The sequence below is a fragment of the Desmodus rotundus genome, chromosome 4 (assembly GCF_022682495.2).
Source record: "Desmodus rotundus isolate HL8 chromosome 4, HLdesRot8A.1, whole genome shotgun sequence".
NCBI lineage: Eukaryota > Metazoa > Chordata > Mammalia > Chiroptera > Phyllostomidae > Desmodus > Desmodus rotundus.
In genome coordinates this window covers 28180008-28203035 of record NC_071390.1, presented here as the reverse complement: position 1 = coordinate 28203035, position 23028 = coordinate 28180008, and the positions used below count along the sequence as shown (strand labels likewise).

The following is a 23028-nucleotide window of genomic DNA, read 5'->3' as shown; positions in this document are numbered from 1 at the left end:
GATGGAAGCTTTATATGTAGATGCTTTCTTGGGGGAGTAAGGGACCTGAGAGCTTTCCACTCCCATCTGGCCGTTAAGAAACTAAAATGATACCTAGTCGGCTGTGAGGTAGAGGTAGCCCAAAAGCGCAGTTTCCAGAGCTGACTATGGCAAAGGCCCATAATTCAGTACTTCCCGGACTCGCACACACAGCGAAAGAGGTCGAAGAAACTTCAGCACTGCCAACGAGCCCCTAGTACGACTACGGAAAGCCGGAGGTCATTGGCGTGGGCAGGGCCCAGAGAGCACTGCCTGCTGGGATTTGTAGGCTGACCCTGGCGGACATTTTCGCAATTTCCTCTAGACGCCCACTGGACGTTGCGCCAGGTACTTAAGGAAGCACACTCCGATCCTGCGTCACGGCAAAAGCATCGTCCCATCGGGCAAAGCTAGTCTTCGCTTCGTGCTTGGAATCATTTGGCAATGGCGACTACTTCTCATTAGTTAAAAGATACATTCAGAGTCCTAAAAATGACATGCAGTGTCCCTTTCATCACGAGTTGGTACCCGTTGTAGCCTCATCTCTTAACACTTCCTAATTATTCTTCCAGACTATACGGGAAGCTTCCTCCGAGATAGGGACTCCCCTCAGATCCCTCTCCTCTGTGCTTCCTCTTACAATTCTTCAATAATAACTATAACCATGGATGGTTTTCCTGAGCACTTAACTATATGTTACAATCTAAGCTATTTTACTCGCACTAGCTTTCTCACAAAGCCCTCTGAAACGGTTGCTATTTTCATTGTGAGGACATTTTAGAGATGTTATGTAATTTAAGCAATACCGCGTTGAAGTACCACACCGCTTACGCCTGCGCGTCTCCCACTCGACCACAAGCGGAGCACCTACGTATAAGCTTTTTACTTTCCCGCGCGCTACGCCCCAGGGGCGGGGCTCTGGAAAGGACGCCGCATCCCATCGTGCCTTGCGCGCTCGCGCTGCAATTGGTCAGGCTACAGCTCTTCTTTTTCAAATTGAGGCGCCGAGACGTTGTTCCGTTTCTGGGCGTCCGGTGGAGGCCAGGCTGGTGATTTGCCGGCCTGCCGCCGCGGGACGGAAGACGCGTCCAGTCAGAGCCCCTGGTGGGGACCGGGGACTCCGAGCTGCTTGCGTCGGTGTCCCTCGCCGAGCCGGCACACGGCAGGGGAGGAGGTCATCCCAGTACCAGGCTTTGTTTTGTCGGAGGGTTCTGTCATGGCGTCCCAGCCGAATTCCTCCACGAAGAAGAAAGAGGAGAAGGGGAAGAACATCCAAGTGGTGGTGAGATGCAGGTAGGGCGAGGATGGTGGGATTCGGAGCGCCCGGCTTTGCTGCTGTGCTCCCTCCTTCGCGGTCGGAGAGGAATTTTGTTTAATTTCTGAGGGGACCAAATCTTTGTTTCATAGTCCCCCTCGATCTATTGGATGAAATGACACCATATTGCTGTGAGGAGTAAATTCGGGATATGTGGGGCGCAAAAAAGTAATTTTTCCTTCCACCTTCTAAATTCTTCTAGGTGGGCTAATAAATTGATATGAGGCAGATTAGCAGGAGAGAATGTCCACAATTTATTATGGATGTACATGTAGAGGTGCCATAAGAATATGAGACCCCAATACGCATTGGGCATTTACGGTTTGATATGCCATTTTGGACAAAGGAGAAGTGGGGCAGGGGTCTGGAGTTTCAAAGAAAATAGGAAGTTTACAGGTTCAGGATAAAGCAAATTCCTGCTAGACCACCCAGAAACAATGGTGCACAGAAGGAAGTTCAAAAACCAGGCTGTGCTAGATTTCTGTCTGCCACATTTATAGTAGTTGTGTACTGTGGTGCTAAGGTGACGCTCCCTTCTTGGAGCAGGTTTTTTAATCTGAATTCCTTTGAGCAGGGTCAAAGTTTCTTTCTGTGTCATTTGTTTTTTTAGCAACTTGCCTAAAATCAAAATCCCAGAAGGTGTATTTTGGGGATGCAAAACTTTGGTCGCCCTCAGAGATTTGTGTCAGAGGTTATAGTTTAAACTGCTATATTCAGATGGAGAATTTGATGACTGCTCTTTAGTGAAAAGTGCATCCTGTTTTGAAAGTAATTTGACAGAGATTTAGGTGTTGCTTTTATGTGCCGCTCCTTGCAGTTTGTTAGTTTGGAAAATAAGACTGCACACCCACTTTCCAGATGTTTTGGCACTTACATTGCGATTGCCATCTTCTCCACCTCTACAAACGTAATCAGTCATCTGTTTATTCTAGGTGCAATATTTTGTTAATCCCTACTAAACAAGTAAACATCAATGTATGTAAATTTTAAAAATTAACTTATAATACAGTGAGTTTAAAAGATCAAGGAGACCACTTAAGCCAATATAGCCATCTGGTTGTGCTGCAGCTTAGTCTCCCCAACGACTAAGGAGACAGCTTTTTCCCAGTGGGTGGAGGTGTTCAACTCTCCCCTGACTGATTTCCAAATAACTTCCCAGTTTTAAAATTAGCTAGGACAGGAAGAACATACTTGTTCAAACTGTTGCTTAATTAGAGATTGATTTATTCAACTTTTTAGAAGCCTTCACCAGTTTACTGGTGAATGTGTGTTTTGTGTGTCTCTTTGTTGCTGCTGTTTTAAAAACTCTACCAACCATCAGCAAATTTTCTGTAAATCCAAAAGTATTCTAAAATTAAAATATTATTTTTAAAATGTGTCAACGAACTTTCCTAGGTTATTGTTTAGTCAGTTTTGGTGACTTAATCGTACATATCAAAGGCAATAGCTAACTTTTTAAACTAGGTGCCAGAGAGGAAATTAGGTGGTAACCTTATGTCTAGCTAATTACCAGTTGCATTCTAGGGCTTCTGATAATAGTTGTTTATTTGAAGGTTTTAAAAAATCAACAGTTTTACAAATGCAAATTTTTAGATTATTTTAATCAGTTAATAAACCTAGGCAGTATTACATTTCTGTGTGGTTTTATTTTCTTTATCTTTTTGTAACAAAATATGTCAGGCCCATAAAAAGTTATAAAGAACCATGGAACAGACATGTGTACAACCATCACCCAGATTAGAAACACAACAGTCATTACACCTGGAGCCCCCGTGTGTTTCCTCCCTAATTCTCAACCTTCTCCCTGACCCCAAGAGTTAAATATTACCCTGAACTTTCATGTTTATTATCCCCATAAATTTCAAGCTTAAGCTTAGAAGGAATTTCTTTTACTTTTTTTAAAAAAGATTTTATTTATGTATTTTTAGAGAGAGGAGAGGGAGGGAGAAAGGGAGAGAAACATCGCTCGTCCCCAGTCATGTCCTCTAATCACATCCCCTAATCACGTCCCCACTGGGGACCTGGCCAGCAACCCAGGCAAGTTCCCTGACTGGGAATTGAACTGGCGAGCTTTTGGTTCACAGGCAGGTGCTCAAATCCACCTTGCCATACAACCAGGGCTCTTTTATTTTATCACTGCTGAAAAGTGCTTAGGTTGTGTAGTATAAAGAGATGTTTTTTCAGATTAGCCTGGCTTTTTTGTGTGTTTTTGTTTTCAAATAGCCTTTCTAATGCAAATATATTCTATCTTTTGTAAATAAACAACTGAAGAGGTCCTCAGGGTGGTCAGATCTTTGCTGTAAAGGGCCTAGATAGTAAGTATTTTAGGCTTTTCAGACTACGTGTGGTCTCTGTCACATTTTTTTTTCTTTTTCAGTTAAAATTTTTTTAAAAATTGATTTGAGAGAGAGAGAAGAAAGAAGGGATGGACGGAGGGAGAGAGAAGAAGAGAAGGAGAGAGAAACATTGATTTGTTGTTTATGCATTCATTAGTTGATTCTTGTGTGTGCCCTCACCGGGGATCCAACCCACAACCTTGGCATATGGGGACAGCACTCTAACCAACTTGGCCAGGGCTAAATTTTTTTTTTTCAGCTTTAAATTTTTAATTCTCACAGTGTATTATAGCCCGACTTCATTACTTGATTATATTGAATACAATCTTTAGGATGTTCTTTTCTTGTACAATAGCATATGAAGAGAAGTTTTTATTCTACAGATACATAGCTCAAGATAAAGGTATAACTGGAATTGAGAAACTGAGTTGTTTTCATCAGGAAATTGCTTTGATACAAAGACACACACATACACAAAACATTCCCCCCACCTTGTGTACTCTACATCTGGGGTGTCCAACCTTCTGGCGTCTCTGGGCCACATTAAATAATTAGGACATGTAATCACAAAAAGAATCTCAATGTTTTAAGTAAATTTACAGTTTTGTGTTGGGCCACATTCATGGCCATCCTGAGCCACATGCGGCCCCTGGGCTGCAGGTTGGACACCCTTGCTACAGGTTGGCACAAACCCTATGAAGAACATAATACAGAGGTTTTAGGATTTAAGTTACTTTTTGGCATTTTAATTTAAACAGGTGCGTAGGCAATTTAGGTATTAACATATCTGAATTATTCATTTATTTTAAAGTATATAATTGTTTTTTTTTTAATGGCCCAGACCAACCTCCCTTAAAGTAACCACATATGACACCAGTTACAAAATAGAACACAAAATTGTGATTCTATATTAAATCAGCCAAGAATATTTTAGAGAAAGGACAACTTGGAAAATAAAGACTTCGGAGTCGTTATTCCAAGTTAAGAACATTTTAGTTATTACCAGTGGTTACAAATAAGCTGAAGGTAAATCTCTTCGAGGAGCTGCTTATAATTTACTTTGTTGAAAAAAGACTATTCCACTATATAATGCAAGGGTTTTTTGTTTTTGTTGTTGTTGTTTTTAATGATCCTCACCTGAGGACATTTAGTTTTCATTGCTATTAGAGAGGGAGAGAGGGAGAGAGAGAAGCACTGATGGGTTTCCTCACTTAGTCGCCAGGACCAGAGATGGAACCTGCAACCTAGGCGTGTGCCCTGACCAGAAATCAAACTACAACCTTTTGTTTACTGATCCAGCCAACTGAGCCATACCGTCCAGGACTGACCCAAGTGTTTTTTAACCTTGAAAAGGTTTTCTGAAGTTGGTATCTTATCAGCAAAGCATTATTCCTGGCATACTCCTCACAGTAGGACATGAGGTCCATGGTGCCGTTGAAACCTTGATTCTTTCACTGGAGGTTTCTAATCAAAACTGCTGCACAGTTCTTCCCTGGGCTATGTTGTGGGTGCTTGCTGATTTGCTGGACATCTTTTACTTGAAATCAGTAAGACATTGTGTGACCTGATGTTTGAAGTTTTAAGTGGTGGAATGAATCTGCCAGTGTACCTCTTCTACCACCTTCGAACACCCAGTCTCTGAATTTTTTTTTAGATTTTATTTATCTACCGATGTGTGAGAGAATCATCAATCAGTTACCTCTCACGCTCCCATCCTGGGATGTTCCCTGACCTGGAATCCAACCCTTCACCTTTTGGTTTGCAGGATGACACCAACCCATTGTGCCACACCAGTCGGGGCTAGATAATCTAATTTATATATATATTAATTGATATATATGTTAATCTATATATATATTATGTTATGTATATATATTTTTTAATAACCCTTTAAAATTGTCAAATTATTCTTTGACAAGACAAAGGCTAGTTTGCCTCACAGGTTGAAAGATATTGTAAACCCCTATATGATATAGCTACTAGCTATCTTTCTGATTTCTGCCTAACTCCCTTCCCTGTCCCCCTCCCCAACCCCCATCCCCCGCACACATTTTAAAAGCACATCTACCACCCAGGTGGGTTGACTCCCTTGGTTGGAGCATGGTCCATACACCAAAAGGTCTCCAGTTTGATCCGAGGACAGAGCATATACCTAGGTTGTTGGCTCGATCTTGGTCAGGGGGCTTAAAAGAGGCAACTGATCGCTGTTTCTCTCTCACTTCTATTTTCTCTCACCACCCCCTGCTTCTTTATCTGAAATCAATAAATATGTCCTCTGGTGAGGATTAAAAAACTAAACAAAACACATCTACCATACTTTACCTTGGGGCCTTTGCAATTTCTCTCTGCCTGGAAAGCTTTTTCTACCAGAACAGTTACATGGCTGGCTCTCTCACTTTACTTATTTTGCTTAAATATCACCTTTATCAGAGAAACCTTCCCTGACCACTCTAAAATAACCGTAGCAACCGCCTGTTTTCCCCATTCATCACTTCCTATCCCCTAGTCTGCTTTATTTATTTTCATTTTGAATTTATCAGCACCAAATATATGTACTTGTTTGATGGTCACCTCTTCCTGATCCTCCTACACACACACACTAGGATAAAAGCTCCCTGAGAGTAAGAACTTGGATGTTTTGGATTTTTTTCCTGAAACTTGGTTATGATCCTTGCTATATCCCAAGTGCCTAGAGAAGTATCTGTCACATTATATGTATTTGATGAATGTTTATGGGATGAATGAATAATTTTACACAGGACAGGACTTTTTTCCCCCTCTTTTCAAAAAAATTTTCAATTACAGTTGACTTTTAATATTATACTGCTTTTAGGTGTATAGCAAAGTGGTAAGACATTTATATAACTTTTGAAGCATTCCCCCCATAAGTCTAGTACCCATACATACTTATTACAGTATTACTGACACATATTTACTATGCTGAACTCTACATCCCCATGACTGTTTTATAACTGCCAGTTTGTACTTGTTAATCCCTTCACCTTTTTCACCCAGTGCTGCAATCTGCCTCCCCCTCTGGCACCCATCAGTTTGTTCTCTATGAGTTAGTTGGAATCTGTTCTGTTTGTTCGTTTATTTTTTTAGATTCCACATACAAGTGAAATCACGGTATTTATCTGACCTAAGGACTTTTTAAATTCTTGAAATTTGTTTGTTTATGTGAGAGAGACATTGATTTGTTGTTCCACTTACATTTGGCTTTATTGGTTGCCTCTTATGTGTGCCCTGACCTGAGATCCAACCCACAACCTTGGCTACTGGGACAGTGTTCTAACCAATTGAGCTATGTGGCCAGGGCTTAAGGACTTTTTAAAACAATCCTCAATCTTCCCTGCCTCACCATTTTGGTTGTCTGAATTTTAATATAACACTAGTGACGCCAAGAAATTGATGGGTTTGTTAGTGTCATCAATAGAAAACTTGCAATTTTTTAAAAAGATTTTTTTTGTATATTTATTTTTAGATGGGGGAAGGGAAGGACAAAGAGAGGGAGAGAAACATCAGTGTGTGTTTGCCTCTTGCACGCCCCCAACTGGGAGGACCTGGCTCGCAACCCAGGCATGTGCCCTGACTGGGAATCAAGCCAGCGGACCCTTTGCTTTGCAGGCTGGCACGCAATCCACTAAGCCATACCAGTCAGGGCACTCTACTCTATATTCTTGGCCTTCCTCAGCATAAGTTGGTTTTTACTTAGTTTTGTTGAACTTCTAATAATGCATGCTGTGAATTATGTGCATTGTTTAGGTTGCAGTACTTTTGGCAGGTGACAGCATTACCAGATATTACCTGGGAGTTGCTGAGTTACATTTCCTGGGATCACAAATTTGATCTTCTGACCAGTCAAAAATATGCTAGGGAGTGGGGCACGTCAGAGTAAGTTGAGGTATCCTTCTTAAAGTAAATAGCAACTCAGTTTGTCTAGTGATGAGGAGAAAGATAATTTCTTATTTGGCACATCCTTCCTTAAAATGTGATATTCTTTGGGAAAAATGAACTCTGGTTAATAGTACATCTCTCCTTTTGGCCCAGATATGTGTTAAGCACTGTATATAAATAAACCTATGGATGCTACTCTGTGGACCATGGTTTTTTGTTTTTTGTTTTTAAAGCTTTCCCATCATTCCCCTTAGGGTGACATTTGTTACGCTACATAGCTGGACAGATATTTGAGTGCCTACTGGATGCTAAGCATAGTAGCAGGCACTGGGAAAACAGTAAGCTAAACAGGATTTCTTTCCCTACTTTGCTGGTTGGTTGGTACTATAATGACTGGCAACATTACTAGCCCCATTTTAAAATGAGGACACAAAGTGCCACACTGCCCAAGCAGACTGGATCAGAGTCCTCACTCTACTGAAATGCCTATGCAGGAATTTAGCTTAGAGGATTAGTTCCTCAGGAATTCTTTGCCATCACTCACGCCTCCTCCACCTGACCCTGTTCCATTCAGGACCACATTAAATCTTTACTGTATGTTCCTAACAGTACCTTTTGCATACTCTTTCTAAATATCACCTCTTGTATAACCCTGGTTTGTCGCTGTTTGCTACTAGACCTCACAGTGCTGTGAGGACAAACCAAGTTAACACATATAAAGCACTTAGAATAGTGAGTACCTGGCACATAGTAAGTACTCTACGTATTTGTCATTATTTGTATCTATTTTTTATTTTGTTCCACTTATCAACTGGCAGGTTCATATTTTGAGCACAAATTTGGCATATTCTTTCTCCTACATCATAATCTAACGTGGTCAGATTCTAAGAACCTGGAAATAGAATTCTGAAAAATAAGTTTGGCATCTTTTACAAGTTACTTCTGTTAGCATCTACTCCAAGAAATTGTCAGAATTGTAATGTTTTGCATATGCTTGAAAATTCAAAAAATAGTAATATTTCTGGGAACCGAAACCCTTAAAAAACAGTATCATTTAGTCCCTATCTCCAACAGTGCAGTCAAAATGTCACATTGTTCTTGTCTAAGGTAATGTCATCAGTAATGTCATAAGTATGTGTTCTTGAATAACATCATGTATTTCTTTTTATAGACCATTTAATTTGACAGAGCGGAAAGCTTGCGCCCATTCTGTAGTAGAATGTGATCATGTACGAAAAGAAGTTAGTGTACGAACTGGAGGACTGGCCGACAAGAGCTCAAGGAAAACATATACTTTCGATATGGTACTTACTTCTTAAAATGCTGCTACTTCTCTGTTACTCACTAATGCAAAGTTATCCTAGTATACATACTTCCTCTAGGTGCTAGTGTACAGTGACAAATTTCAGTTGACTCTGAGTTGTCAATGGTTTCTAGAGGGCTGAATGAGTTAATTTTTTAAAAAGATTTTATTTATTTAAAGAGAGAGGGGAAGGGAGGGAGAAAGAAAGAGAAACATCTATGTGAGAGAGAAACATCGATTGGTTGCCTCTTGTCCGTGCCCCCACTGGGGACCTAACCTGCAACCCAGGCATGTGCCCTGACTGGGAATCGAACTGGAGACTTTGCACTTTGTGGGATGACAGCCAACCAACCAAGCCAAACCAGTCAAGGCTGAATGAGTTAGTATATTAAAAATAAAATTATTAAAGTGGGTAACTTTTAAAATATTTTTCTTGAAAAAATGCTTTGATCTTTTTTTTTTTGATAGGTTTTTGGAGCATCTACTAAACAAATAGACGTTTATCGAAGTGTGGTTTGTCCAATTCTGGATGAAGTCATTATGGGCTATAACTGCACTATTTTTGCGTGAGTGAATTATTTTTCAACTTGATGAAAAATTTTAATAATGTATGTGTTTGTTTCTTATTCAACATTTTTGTTAATTCTGACAGATACGGCCAAACTGGCACTGGAAAAACCTTTACAATGGAAGGCGAAAGATCACCAAACGAAGAATATACTTGGGAGGAGGTATTTGTTGGTTATAACAGACTTCTGTCTCTGAAGTGGCTGAAATATAACCGAATAAAACTTGGCTGAAGGACTTTGTCTTGAAATAGAGAAGAGTACTCATGTTAATAACAGCAGGAATTTATGATTAACTACCACTATGATAAAATTAGTATATATGGTATGGCTTCTGTTTAAGAAATATATAGTCTCATTGGGAGATACTGGGCCAATCCATATGGTACAGTTAAGTGATGAGAGGGGTCTGTTTGGGACAGAATAGTTGGAGAAGGACATTGTGGAGAAGTGGAATGTGAGTGGGGTTTAGAGGGGAAGTCTTTGCAAAAAGGGAATGAATCTCAAAGTTAACATAGCAAGGGGCAGTATTGTGGTTGCTATGATCACCTTGAGTGTTCAAGAAATTAAGGTCACTGCATTGTTGAATATAGTAGGAACAAATAGTACATTTCACAAAGATTTTCACCAAGTGTTTCACTGAATTTAGTGACTAAGTCAGTTAGTCATTATTAACATTTAGGTAGATCCTTTTTTTCCTAAAGGTTACATAGTTGAGGCATTAACTTTATGCATGGATAGTAAAATTATGGAATTGTAACTGTAGGAGATTATAGAATAGGCTTAAGGCACAGTTTCAAAATTTAGGGATTTACAGTAATTTTATTGTTATGTATTTAAGGATACTTACATATTTGAGAATCCTATTTTATGTCAAATTAGGGAATATACTTTTTTTTAAAGATTTTATTTACTTATTTTTAGAAAGAGGGCAAGTGAGAGAGAAAGAGAGGGAGAGAAACATCTATGTGTGGTTGCCTCTCACACGCCCCGAACGGGGACCCGGCCTGCAACCCAGGCATGTGCCCTGACTGGGAATTGCACTGGTGACCTTTTGTTTCACAGGCCAGCCCTCAATCCATTGAGCCACACCTGCCAGGACAGGTTAGGGAATAATACTTTTAATGGGCCGTTTTCCTGATTAAAATGGTGGTATTATGTACTCATAAGAACAGTTGGAAAGAATTATTGAACTTGGCTTTATAAGTAACTTGATTCAGCTGGGTTTTGTGTAATGCCCAGGCACAAAGTGTCTGGCAGGCATGGCAGATTAGTGGAAGGTATAAAGAATAATTACTGTTTAATAGACTGTGGTAAATGACTTGGCTTCTCTAACATTAGCTTAGGCTTTTTTGTGTTTTTTTAAATTTGTTTTGACACACTTAAATATACAATAAAGAAGGCCCTTGTTATATGTGCTTTAATTGCCATAGTAAATGCTGTTCTGCCTTTATTTTAGCCCTCATTAATGTTACAATTTCAGGATCCTTTGGCTGGTATAATTCCACGTACTCTTCATCAGATTTTTGAGAAACTTACTGATAATGGTACTGAATTTTCAGTCAAAGTGTCGTTGTTGGAAATCTATAATGAAGAACTTTTTGATCTCCTTAATCCATCCTCTGATGTTTCTGAGAGACTACAGATGTTTGATGATCCTCGTAACAAGGTAACTCAGTCTTTGAGAATGAAATATCTGCAACTTTTAATGTGTGTTGATTTGAGAAGTCTGTGTGTGTGTGTGTGTGTGTGTGTGTGTTAACTAATCTAATGGGTGCTTTTGATATTTGGTCAGAGGGGAGTGATAATCAAAGGTTTAGAAGAAATTACAGTACACAACAAGGATGAAGTTTATCAGATTTTGGAGAAGGGAGCAGCAAAAAGGACAACTGCAGCAACATTAATGAATGCATACTCTAGGTAAGAAAGCCACTGTCCCCCTCATGTTCCATTTTCTTTTTTTAAGAATAATTATGAACTTGGGGGAAATCAAATTGGGGTGGGTCAAAGTATGTGAGTCACATACCTAGATGTTACACTAGATTGCATGTAGTAGTTGATTTGAGATTTATGGGGAAGCACCAATATTGGAAGAATGCTGAAAGAAGAACCAAGACAAGTTGAACTATTAAGCAGAAGTATCAAACTCTTTTTAAGTTAGATTTCTTTTTTTTCCCTCAAAGAAATTGTGCATGGGATCCCAGATTAAAATGTAGCTGCTGTGGTTGATTTGAGGATGGAATTCTCTGAGGCTTATCTCCTTAGCCTTAAGGTTTATTTTGAGCATTTTTCTGAAGCCCCTGTGTATACCTAAAAAGCAGTTTGAAAACCCTTGGTTTAAGTAAGGATTAGAAGAAAGTCAAATGACTTCATTTTATTTTTTTAACTTTATTTTGGTATGATTAACAAAACTGTATATTTAGTTTGTACAACATTTGTTTTTTCAAATAGCTTCATTTTAATGTAGGAGGACACATGATTACTAACACTGACTTTCAAGGGGAAGGGGGCATACTTAATAGCACCCTCTATAGGGTGAATCCCAGACTCTACAAATGCAGTTTACCAAGTTAGAAGTGACTTTCTCCCTATTGGTCTTTGAAGGAGACATCAGAGTATAATTGACAGAGCTTTGGATTGGGAATTAGGTATTTGTATTTAGTTCTAGTTCCACAGTTAACTAAATACAACTTCAGATGAGTAAGTGACTTATCTGATTATCAGTTTCCCTTAGCTACAAAATGATTGTTAGGATTAGATCTCTTATTTCCTCGCTCCCTTATTATTGAAAATTTGTACAATATTTTATAACAATTGTTATTGCAACTTTATACAAATATGTATACATTTAAAGAAAGAACAAAACAACATGGGAGTAATTAAAATCATGGAATTATGGGTGATTTTATAATTTTACTTAGATTTTCCTATAATAGTTTTCCTTTTTTTTTTTTTTGAAACTTACATTATAAATCAATAATAGAATGAAAATTGAATTCTGTGATTGGCTTGTGACTTATATAGAATGCATGGAGGAATGAATTTAAGACTAGGTAAAATTTCTTTTCTCTAAAAACTCTGAAATACAAAATTCCTATTTTGTAAATTTGTATAATTTGGGTCTCCTTTTTTTATATATATGTAGACTGGAATAAATATCTCTTTTTTAAAAAAAAATTTTACTTATTTTAGAGAGAGAGAAACATCAGTTTGTTGTTCCACTTATATATGCATTCATTGGTAGCTTCTTGTATGTGCCCTGACCAGGGAGCAAATCCACAACCTTGGCATATTGGCATGATGCTCCAGCCAACTGAGCCACCCTGGCTAGGGCAATATCACTTTTTATGAATGTATGTGATAAAGAGAAGGAAGACATAATTAAATTTTCCAAAATCAGAGTTGACATCTATGCTTAATTGCACTTAATTGCAGTCTTAGATTAGGAATGGGTAAATAATGGTAGAAAAACATGAAATGTATATTATGGTTTAGGTTTACAGTTTATATTTTTCCTTGTGCCTGTCCCCTTTTCAGTAATTTTAAATAATTTAAGTTTTGTAAAAATGGTATTTATTATAAAATTTTTCAAGTAACATGAAAAGTACAAATAAGATTACCATATTCCATACTATCAATGACATTAACAAACAGTGATGGTCACCAAAGGATACAGAAAGGAAAGATGTCTTTGGGATCTCTATAGTCATGAGCCACGTAACAGTGTTTGGTTATGATGGATGGCATATATGACAGTGGTCTCCTATGATGATAGTATAGCTGAAAAGTGCCTATCACCTAGTGATGTCACAGTTGTCAACAGTGTAGAGTTAAAGCATTACTAACATGTTTCTGGTAATGCTGTTGTAAACAAACCTGCTGTGCTGCCAGTCATATAAAAGTAAAGCACATGCAATTATGGTAGTAGACTATCTCTCATTTAGGTTTGAGTAAGTACACTCTGATGTTTGCATAAATGTAGCCCAACAACACATTTCTCAGAACTTATTTCTGTTCAGGTGTTCATGACTAATTTTTCTATCCTTCAGATAAAGCCATATGTCAGTACGCAGTATAAGATACACTTTGGAATACTTTATAATCTAACAGTGATTATCTTACAGTGTTTTGGTAATCACTGTTATGTACTATTTCTGCTGTTCAGGGAAAGGAGTTTTACCTATTTCTAATGACATTGTCCAAGCAGAGCAATGTACTTTTACCGCAGCTGACACTGGGGGGGAGTAATCAGATGTCTTGCCTGGTGCAGTTCGAATTTATAGTAATGACATATTTCAGATGGTTCTTATGAATAGGAAGATTGATCGAGAGCCTTCCCTTCCCCTCTGACACACCAGGCAGCTATCCCAATCCTATCCCACATTCAGCATTCAGAGGTGCCTGAGGATTCTAGTTCCTCGATCTTTTAGAGTGTTTTAAATAGCTTCTTATTGTTTCTTCCTACAGGCAGTAGGTACCAGAAAGCAAAAACCTAATCACTGTTTTATCTACCTTCTGACTTCCAAAATCTTACTGATGTCTCCTGTCAGATACTATCTTTCTTTACTTTTGTGGATTAAGATCTTTCTTGGTTGTTTTCAATTTTTTACAGAAAGCAAATAATATTTTGTATTATAATGACTGGGCAACTTGATCTTGTTTTCTAGTCGTTCCCACTCGGTTTTCTCTGTTACAATACATATGAAAGAAACTACAATTGATGGAGAGGAGCTTGTTAAAATTGGAAAGTTGAACTTGGTAAGCACCTACCTTAAAACCACTGTTTCATTCTTTTTGTTTTTTACTCCAGCTTTATTTAGGTATAATTGACAAATAAAGTTACATATTTAAAGTATACAATATGATAATTTGATATACATATACTTTGTAAAATGATTAACACAATCAGATTAATGCATCCATTACCTCACAGTTACTTTTGTGTGTGTGAGAACACTTATGAAATCTATTCTCCTAGCAAACTTTAGTATTATTAACTGTACCAGTGTGCTTCAGATCTTCAAACTCAGTCATCTTATTGCTGAAGGCTTGTACCCTTTGACCAGCATCTCCCCCTCTCCCCAACCTCTCTGCTCCTGATTACCATCATTCTACTCTCCTTTCTCCCCGCCTCCCCCGCCGATTCCACATATAAGTGAGATCATACAGTATTTTAATTTTTGTCTTTGTCTGGCTTATTTCACTTAGCATAATATCCTGTAGGTTCATCCATGTTGTTGTAAGTGGTAGAATTTCCTTTCGCATGGTTGAATAATATTTCATTGTGTGTATTGTATATAGCACATTTTTATCTGTTCATCCATTGACAGACATGTTTCCATGTCTTGGCTATTTTGAATAGTTCAATGGACATGGAAGTGCACAAATCTCTTTGAGAAACTGATTTCATTCCCTTAGGGGAAGTGGGGTTGGTAGTTCTATTCTACTGTTTCCTTCTTGATCCCCTCATAGAGCAGCCTGAAATTTTGTATTTCTAGAATATATTTTTGTAGTTACTGGGTCATTAGCTTTGTAGTGGGTTGCTAATTATAGAAAAATTATTTTGCTGGCTATTTAATACATTATGTATAATATGAGAATGAAAGTCTACAAGTCCAAATCCAATAGCCTGATGACTTTTTTTTTTTAATTCAAGGTTGATCTTGCAGGAAGTGAAAATATTGGCCGTTCTGGAGCAGTTGACAAGAGAGCTCGGGAAGCTGGAAATATCAATCAATCCCTGTTGACTTTGGGAAGGGTTATTACTGCTCTTGTAGAAAGAACACCCCATGTTCCCTACCGAGAATCTAAACTAACTAGAATCCTCCAGGATTCTCTTGGGGGACGTACAAGAACATCTATAATTGCAACAATTTCTCCTGCATCTCTCAATCTTGAGGTAAGCTCTTTGAAAGGTTTCTGCAAGTGTGGTAGCTGAAATTCTTATTTAGCTATCACATTGTCTTTCAAAGTTCATTAACTGGCTTTATTAATTCTATATTATAACAAAAAAATCTGGACATTGCATATGGACACTGAAAAAAATCTCTTTCTCTTTTCCTGACAGAGTTTTTAATTTTAAAAAGCCAGTTACTGGCTTTTTCCACACAGTCATCAAAGAAAATTGCTGTGGTCATTAGCAGTGTATGGTTACATGGAGTATGGAGATTTAATCGAGGACTTAGAAGTGGGTTAAGTGAATGTTAGTATTATAGAGACTGCTTAGAGAGCAGTGAGGATGGGGTTGGGTGTGTGGGAACAGGTGCGAAAACTAAAAGAAGCAACGAAGATGGCAAAATCTACTCTTATTTTACTGTAATCATGTACTTTAAAAGGATTTAGAAAAGCTTTGTAAGGTCTGTAACTCTCCTGGCCTTTTAAAAAATATTAAGATAATTTACGTACCATAAAATTCACCCATTAAATGTGTATAATTCAGTGATTTTACTGTTCAGTGATTTATATTCACAGAGCTGTGCAATCATCACCAAAATTTAAGTTTAGAATATTTTCATCACTCCAAAAAGAAACCCTGTAACCCATAAGCAGTTACTCCCCATGTGTCCCCAGTCCCAGCCCTTGGTCACTGCTAATCTACTCTTTTTCTATCTGTAGTTTGGCCTATTCTGGACATTTCATATAGATGGAATCATACAATAAGTGTTCTTTGGTGGCTGGTTTCGTTCATTTAGCATAATGTTTTCATTGTTCATCCATGTTGTACCATGTATCAGTACTTCATTCCTTTTTGTGGATGAGTAGTACAAGGTCTGTATGGAAAAAGTCCAGCCATTGTTAATATAATGAGAACGGTTTGCACGACATCCATGTAACCTGGCAGCCAAGGAGAGGGGACTGGAATGCACATGTGTGAACTATGACAACTTCACTGTACTGGTCAGTGGGGGGCAGTAGACGCTGTTGAGTGAGCATATGTATGGTGTGGCCATAGCATTCAAAATGACTGAACGAGTAGAGCAATGAATCTGCATCAAATTTTGTGTTAAGCTTCAAAATTCCTCCATGGAAACTATTCAGATGATTCAGAAGCTATGGGCAATTGGTGATTGGCAGCTTCATTACCACAACTTGCCTGCTCATGAACCATGTTTCATGCAGAGTTTTTTGGCAAAACATCAAATCACCCAGGTGATTCAGCCCCGCTACAGCGCAGATTTGGTGCCCTGTGACTTCTGGCTTTTCCCAAAACTAAAATCACCTTTGAAAGGGAAGAGATTTCAGACCATCAATGAGATTCAGGAAAATGCAACAGGGCAGCTGATAGCAGTTGGGAGAACTGTATGAGGCCCCAAGGTGCCTACTTAGTAGGGGACTGAGATGGCATTGTCCTGTGTACAATATTTCTTGTATCTTCTTCAATAAATGTGTCTGTTTTTCTTATTACATGGCTGGATACTCTCTGAACAGACCTCGTATTCCATTGAATGGATTTAGGACATTTTGTTCATCAGTTGATTGAATTCACTGAGTTTTGAAGACTAAAGTAAAAAATTACTGGATCAAGTTATTATAAAGTTAAAGGCCCTAAAATTGAAAAAGAAAAAAGATAAGGATGTTTTGACCAATCTCTTTTTTAAAGGTTGGGTATAGTAGTCTCAATAGATTTTCAGATTGGCTCTAACCATAAATTATTAGTCACGAGTTACTATATAGTACATTTTATATAACAGAACTACAATCTCCTATTATCTTTAGTAAATTGCCTTTTCATCACAGGAAACACTGAGTACATTGGAATATGCTCATAGAGCAAAGAACATACTGAATAAGCCTGAAGTTAACCAGAAACTAACCAAAAAAGCCCTGATTAAGGTAATTGTGAATTTTTATGGAATAATAGAATCTTTTTTGACAAATGTGAAAGTAAGGAACTGCAGTATATAATTGTTAAAAGATTTGTTAAATTGCCTGTGGTAAGACTTCTCATCTGATGATTTAAACTAAATACCTTGTATGTTAAAATACTTTTTCTAATGCTAATATGTTGACTTTACCAGCTCTATTAAATCAGCAAAATTTGAAAGTATTTACATTTACAAAATATTTATTTATTTACAGCTTAAGGATATAATTACCATACATTAGGGTATAATAACTACAGCATTCACCCATTGTAAGTCTACAGTTTCATGATTTTTGTTTATTAGATTCCACACATGGGTGAAATCTTATGGTACTTCTCTTTCTCTGACTGACTTATTTCACTTAGCATAATGCTCTCCAGGCCCATCCAGCTGTCTAAAGGGTAAGATTCCCTTCATTTTTACAGCCGAGTAATGTTCCATTTGCAAATGTACCATAGCTTTCTTTATTCCATCATCCACTGATGGACACTTGGGCTGCTTTCAGATCTTGGCTATTGTAAATAACACTGCAGTGAACATAGGGGTGTGTATATTCTTTCAAATTAGTATTTTGTGTTTCTTTGGATATATTCCCAGCAGTGTAATTTCTGGGTGATAAGAAAGTTACATTTTTGATTTTTTGACATAACTCCATACTCCTTTCCACAGTGGCTGCACAAATCTGCATTCTCACCAACAGTGCACAAGGATTCCCTTTTTTTTACGTTGTCACCAATACTTGTTTTTTTATTTATTTCTGATAGCCGTTCGGACAGCTGTGATGTGATATCTCATTGTGGTTTTGTTTTAAAATTTTTTTAAAGTATATTTTATTGATTATGCTATTACAGTTGTCCTGATTTTTCTGCATTTGCCCTTCCGCACCCAGCACCCCCCATTCCCTCAGGCAATCCTCCCACCATTGTTCATGTCCATGGGTCATGCATATAAGTTCTTGGGCTACTCCATTTCCTGTACTGTACTTTACATCCCCATGGCTATTCTAACTACCTATTTGTACTTCTTAGTCCCCTCACCTCTTCACTCATTCCCCCCTCATCTGGCAATAATGGAAACCTTCTCTGTATCCATGATTCTGTCTCTATTCTCTTTGTTTGCTTAGTTTGTTTTTTAGAATCAGTTGTTGATAGATACGTATTTCCATTTTATTCATATTTTGGTTATTTTCTTAAGTAAGTTCCTTTAACATTTCATATAATGGTGGTTTAGTAATGATGAACTCCTTTAGTTTCTTCTTATCTGGGAAGCTCTTTACCTGCCCTTTGATTCTAAATGATAGCTTTGCTGGGTAGAGCAATCTTGATTTGGGGTCCCTGCTTTTCATGACTTTAAATATTTCTTGCCAAGTCCCTTCTTGCCTGCGAAGTTTCTTTTGCGAAATCAGCTGACAGTCTTACGGGAACTTCTTTTCTCTTGCTGCTCTTAAGATTCTCTCTTTATCTTTAACCTTTGGCATTTTAATTATGATGTGTTTTGGAGTGGGCCTCTTTGCATCCATCTCGTTTGGAACCCTCTGTGCTTCCTGGACTTGCATGTCTATTTCCTCCACCAAGTTAGAGAAGTTTTCTTTCATTATTTTTTCAAATAGATTTCCAAATTCTTGCTCTTTCTCCTTGCCTTCTGGCACCCCTATGATGAGAATGTTGGACCTCTTAAAGTTGTCCCAGAGGCTGCTTACACTATCCTAGTTTTTTTTGGATTCTTTTTTCTTCTTGTTTTGATTGGTTGTTTTTTTGCTTCCTTATGTTCCAAATCATTGATTTGATTCTGAGCTTCATCCACTCTACTGTTGTTTCCCTGTAAATTATTCTTTACTTCAATTAGTGTATACTTCGTTTCTGACTGTTTTTATGCTTTTGAGGTGCTCACTAAGTTCCTTGAGCATAACCAGTGTTTTGAACTTTGCATCTGATAGATTGCTTATCACCATCTTGTGTAGTTCTTTATCTGGAGTTTTGATGTGTTCTTACATTTGGGCCATGTTTCTTTGTCTCCTTGTTTCGGCAGCCTCCCTGTATTTGTTTCTATGTGTATTAGGTAGAGCTGCTTTGACTCTGTGTCTTGGTAGTGTGGCCTAGTGTAGTAGGTGTCCTGTAGGGTTAAGTGGCACATCTTCCCCTATTACTCAAACTGGGTGTTCGAGGTGTGCCCTTTCTGTAGGCTGAGTACACCCTCCTCTTGTAGTTGAGCCTTGATTACTGTTGGCATTCAGGTGCAAGAATTGGCTCTGACCACTGACCACCAACCTCTGCCCTCTGGAGGATCAGCTGTGCAGGGGCAGGGTAGTGGTGCTCCAGCACAGTGTGTAGTTGTCCACTGGGTGAGCAGGCGCTAGGATTTGCCAGGTGATGTAGGCCAAGGTCAGCCCCTACCTGTGTTCTGCCTGGGGCCACCCTGCATGAACTATAGAGCAGTCTGAGATGGTGCTACTTGTGTGGGATTGGAGATTCCCAAGTGAATCCAAACTGTGAATCTACACTGGCTGCTGCTAGTGCTGGGCCTGGGGCTCACTGAGGCCAGCTGTTGCTTGTTTGAGAGAATTTGGGAAGTTGTGAAGCATGAGCCATGACCAGCCGTTTATATGGAAAAGCAGCTTGGGTGGGCCCGTAAATTGGGTGGGTTGGAGTCTCATGGGATCTCCAGGGCAGGGAAAACAGCGATAGCCAGGTATTGGAGTCTCAGACATGGCACCAGCTTGCTGGCTCTGTGGCTCTGAGGGGGTAAGGTTCAGGAAAGGGACAAGGGCTTCTGCTCACCTTGATGCCAGACACTTCTTTTTTCTCTGTATGCCACTGGTTCCTTTCATGCTGCTATCCCAGTGCTGGAGCTCAGAGGGAGTGAGTATGAATAGGTGAGTCCATGTGAGGGTTCTTCAAGAGGAACTGCTTGGGGCTCCAGCAGTTTCTTCCACTGATTAAATCCTCACTGGTTTTTGCAGCCAGAAGTTGTGAGGATTTATCTTTTTGGCACTGGAACCCTGGGCTGGTGGGCGTGGTGTAGGACTGGTACTCCTCATCCTGAGATTTCCCGCCTGAATTTTTATCCACCACCACCACTGCACGTGTATGTGGAACCAGTTCATTCCATTCTCCACCCCTCTTACTAATCTGGATGGATGTGGTTTCTTTAATTCGGTAGTTGTCAGACTTCCATTCAACTTGATTTCTGATGGTTCTGAGTGATGATTGTTCTGTATTTTTGTTCTAATTTTGGTGTGGTTGTGGAAGGAGGCGAGTCATGTCTGCCTATGCCGCCATCGTAACTTGAAGTCCTATATACTTTTTTAATAGTTTGTTTTAGGATCCAAATAAGGTTTACCCTTTGCAGTTTTGGGGTATCTTTAGTCTCAGTACATTGGTTCTCCTTTCATCTCCCCCCCATACCCCCATAATTTTTATTTGTGAAAGTACCTGTATTATTTGTCCTGTGGTATCTCGGATGTGTTCTCTTCTTTGTATTTTTCTATAAATTGGTAGTTGGATCTTGAGGCTTCATAGATTCAGGTTTTATCTCATTTATGTATTTTTGGCAAAATTGTTTCATAGGTGGTGGTATGTTCTCTCACCAGGAAGCACATGTCTGCTTCTTTATCTTTTTCTGAGGAATTGATGATATGCAATTATTTGATACATTAGTTCTTTAAGAGTTGCAAAATGGTAATTTTCTAATTCTATTGCTCTTAATCGATTGCCAGACCATCTCTGTAAAGAGGATCTTGCGTTAGCTATCCAAGATTATAGTTCTTACAGGGAAGGCAGGAAAAATCACTTGATTCATTTCCTGTATATGACAGTTTTGAGAATGAGTTGGTTTTGTAACTTTCATAATGTCATTATAAACTCATGGACTTAAAATATTTATGTTAACCATAACTAAAAATTGTAGTTATTATATCATCACTGATGTTTAAATTGTTTTGCTTTTGGTCTGTGGTGACCTCTTCATGTGAGTTCTTGAGTGCCTTTTACTAGCCTAAACTTTGTTAGCTTCCCTCCTATTTTGTTTGACAAAGTGTTCTGGGTTCATCTTGAATGTTTCTTGCCCCCCTCCCCTCCCCAGTACTAGAGTCGGACACTTCCCCAAGGAATCCTGTTTATTTATAGTGTGAAATGCTATTTGGAGACCAACCTGGGTACTGGAGGTTGTTAGTTTTTTTTTTTTTCCAGAAGCCTGTGTTTTTATGAGTACATCTACGGACTCTGTGAAAGCTGTTAAACGACTTTATTCTAAACAGATTAATATTCAATGAAAAGTATGGTTATGACTTTTTAGGCCAACTTCATTTGTTGCATATCCTCCCAAAATCAAATTTAAAAAAAAGTTAAGTTCTAAATTTCCACCTACAACATTCTTCTTGTTTAGGAATATACAGAAGAGATAGAGCGTCTGAAACGAGATCTTGCTGCAGCCCGGGAAAAAAATGGAGTATACATTTCTGAAGAAAATTTTAGGTAAGCCCTTCCTGTGGAAATTAATTTCCAAGAATTAGCATTTTCTTTCTTTTGTTTTAAATTGTTCTTCTATTACAGTTGTCCCAATATTTCCCCCTTTGCCCTTCTCCACACAGCCCACCACGTGCTCCCACAGTCAATCCCCACACTGTTGTCCATGTCCGTGGGTCATTCATATAGGTTCTTTGACTAGTCCCTTCCCCTTCCTTCCACTAGTCTCCCCCTCTCCCTCCCCCTTCCCAAGTATAAGCATTTTCTGAAAACGGGCTGTTTGAAGTAAAATTTACTTATCTGACAGTAAATAAAATCTTTATATGTAGTTCCTCCTACAAATGCTTGTTTCCCTTTTGATACTAACAAGTAGTTATCAAACAGTTTAAAAAGTTTTTATATAACTTTATTTTTAGAATAATTTAATTACAGATTCATATGAAATTACAAGAAGAGTACAAAGAAGTTCCATTTGTTTTCCATTCATTCAGTCACCCATTGGTTACCTCTTAAATAACTGTAGTATAGTGTCAAAATTGGGCAGTTGACATTGGTACAATGTGTGGGTGTACTTCTGTGCCATTTTATCACATTTGTAGATTTGTGTAGTTCTACATTTAAGGTGCAGAACTACCCTATCATCACAAAAATCTCCCTCTTGCCACCTCTTTATAAGTCATATCTACCATCAGTGATCCCTATAACCCCCAGCAACCACTCATCTATTCACTTTTTAAAGCCCTGGAGTAGTTTGTTCAAAGGAAAATTTCTAATGAAGCTTTAGGTAGAAACAACAACAACATTAAACAAAGGGCAGAAGGATTATAAATTAAAAATTTTTTATTGCATTTATCCTTGAAGATATTAAGGAGGGTGACTTTCACAGGGCATTTTTTAATAATAATGATAAAAGGTATTTAGAACTAATTGGTAATAACCAGAAACATTTTAACAGAATCTTTTACTTTTTTATAGATGTAATCATTCCAATAGTATATAAATCACTTAATAAACTCATTTTTCCCATGTTATTTTCAGTTGTCATAATGTGCTATATTCTCCTGATTGGTCCACATGTTAATTTTACAAATATTTAAATTTATATATTTTGAGCATCACAGCTTATTAAACTATTTCTTTTATTCTTTCTATGGAACTTTAGTTTTGTTTACTTCTGTTATAGCCCATACCCAGTTGACAAAACTATTTTTACAAAAATCTTTTGTAAATTTGCACTTAATTCTTAAACTTGATATTGGGTTTTT

General features: G+C 38.2%; 1 protein-coding gene and 1 pseudogene across 1 annotated transcript in view; one reads left to right on the top strand and one right to left on the bottom strand.

Annotated features, from left to right (window-relative positions):
- The first annotated feature begins 1027 nt into the window (after positions 1-1027).
- KIF11 (kinesin family member 11) overlaps positions 1028-23028 on the top strand; it is a 46121-nt gene continuing 24120 nt past the window's right edge. Inside the window, exons 1-10 of the mRNA XM_024563442.3 lie at positions 1028-1311; positions 8738-8870; positions 9338-9435; positions 9522-9600; positions 10919-11104; positions 11231-11355; positions 14103-14193; positions 15092-15334; positions 17173-17268; positions 21684-21772. Of these exons, the coding sequence (XP_024419210.2) occupies positions 1235-1311; positions 8738-8870; positions 9338-9435; positions 9522-9600; positions 10919-11104; positions 11231-11355; positions 14103-14193; positions 15092-15334; positions 17173-17268; positions 21684-21772 (1217 nt within the window). The 5' untranslated portion in view covers positions 1028-1234. The remainder of the gene's footprint in view (positions 1312-8737; positions 8871-9337; positions 9436-9521; positions 9601-10918; positions 11105-11230; positions 11356-14102; positions 14194-15091; positions 15335-17172; positions 17269-21683; positions 21773-23028) is intronic.
- On the bottom strand, positions 4957-5200 carry LOC112307344 (guanine nucleotide-binding protein G(I)/G(S)/G(O) subunit gamma-12 pseudogene; annotated as a pseudogene).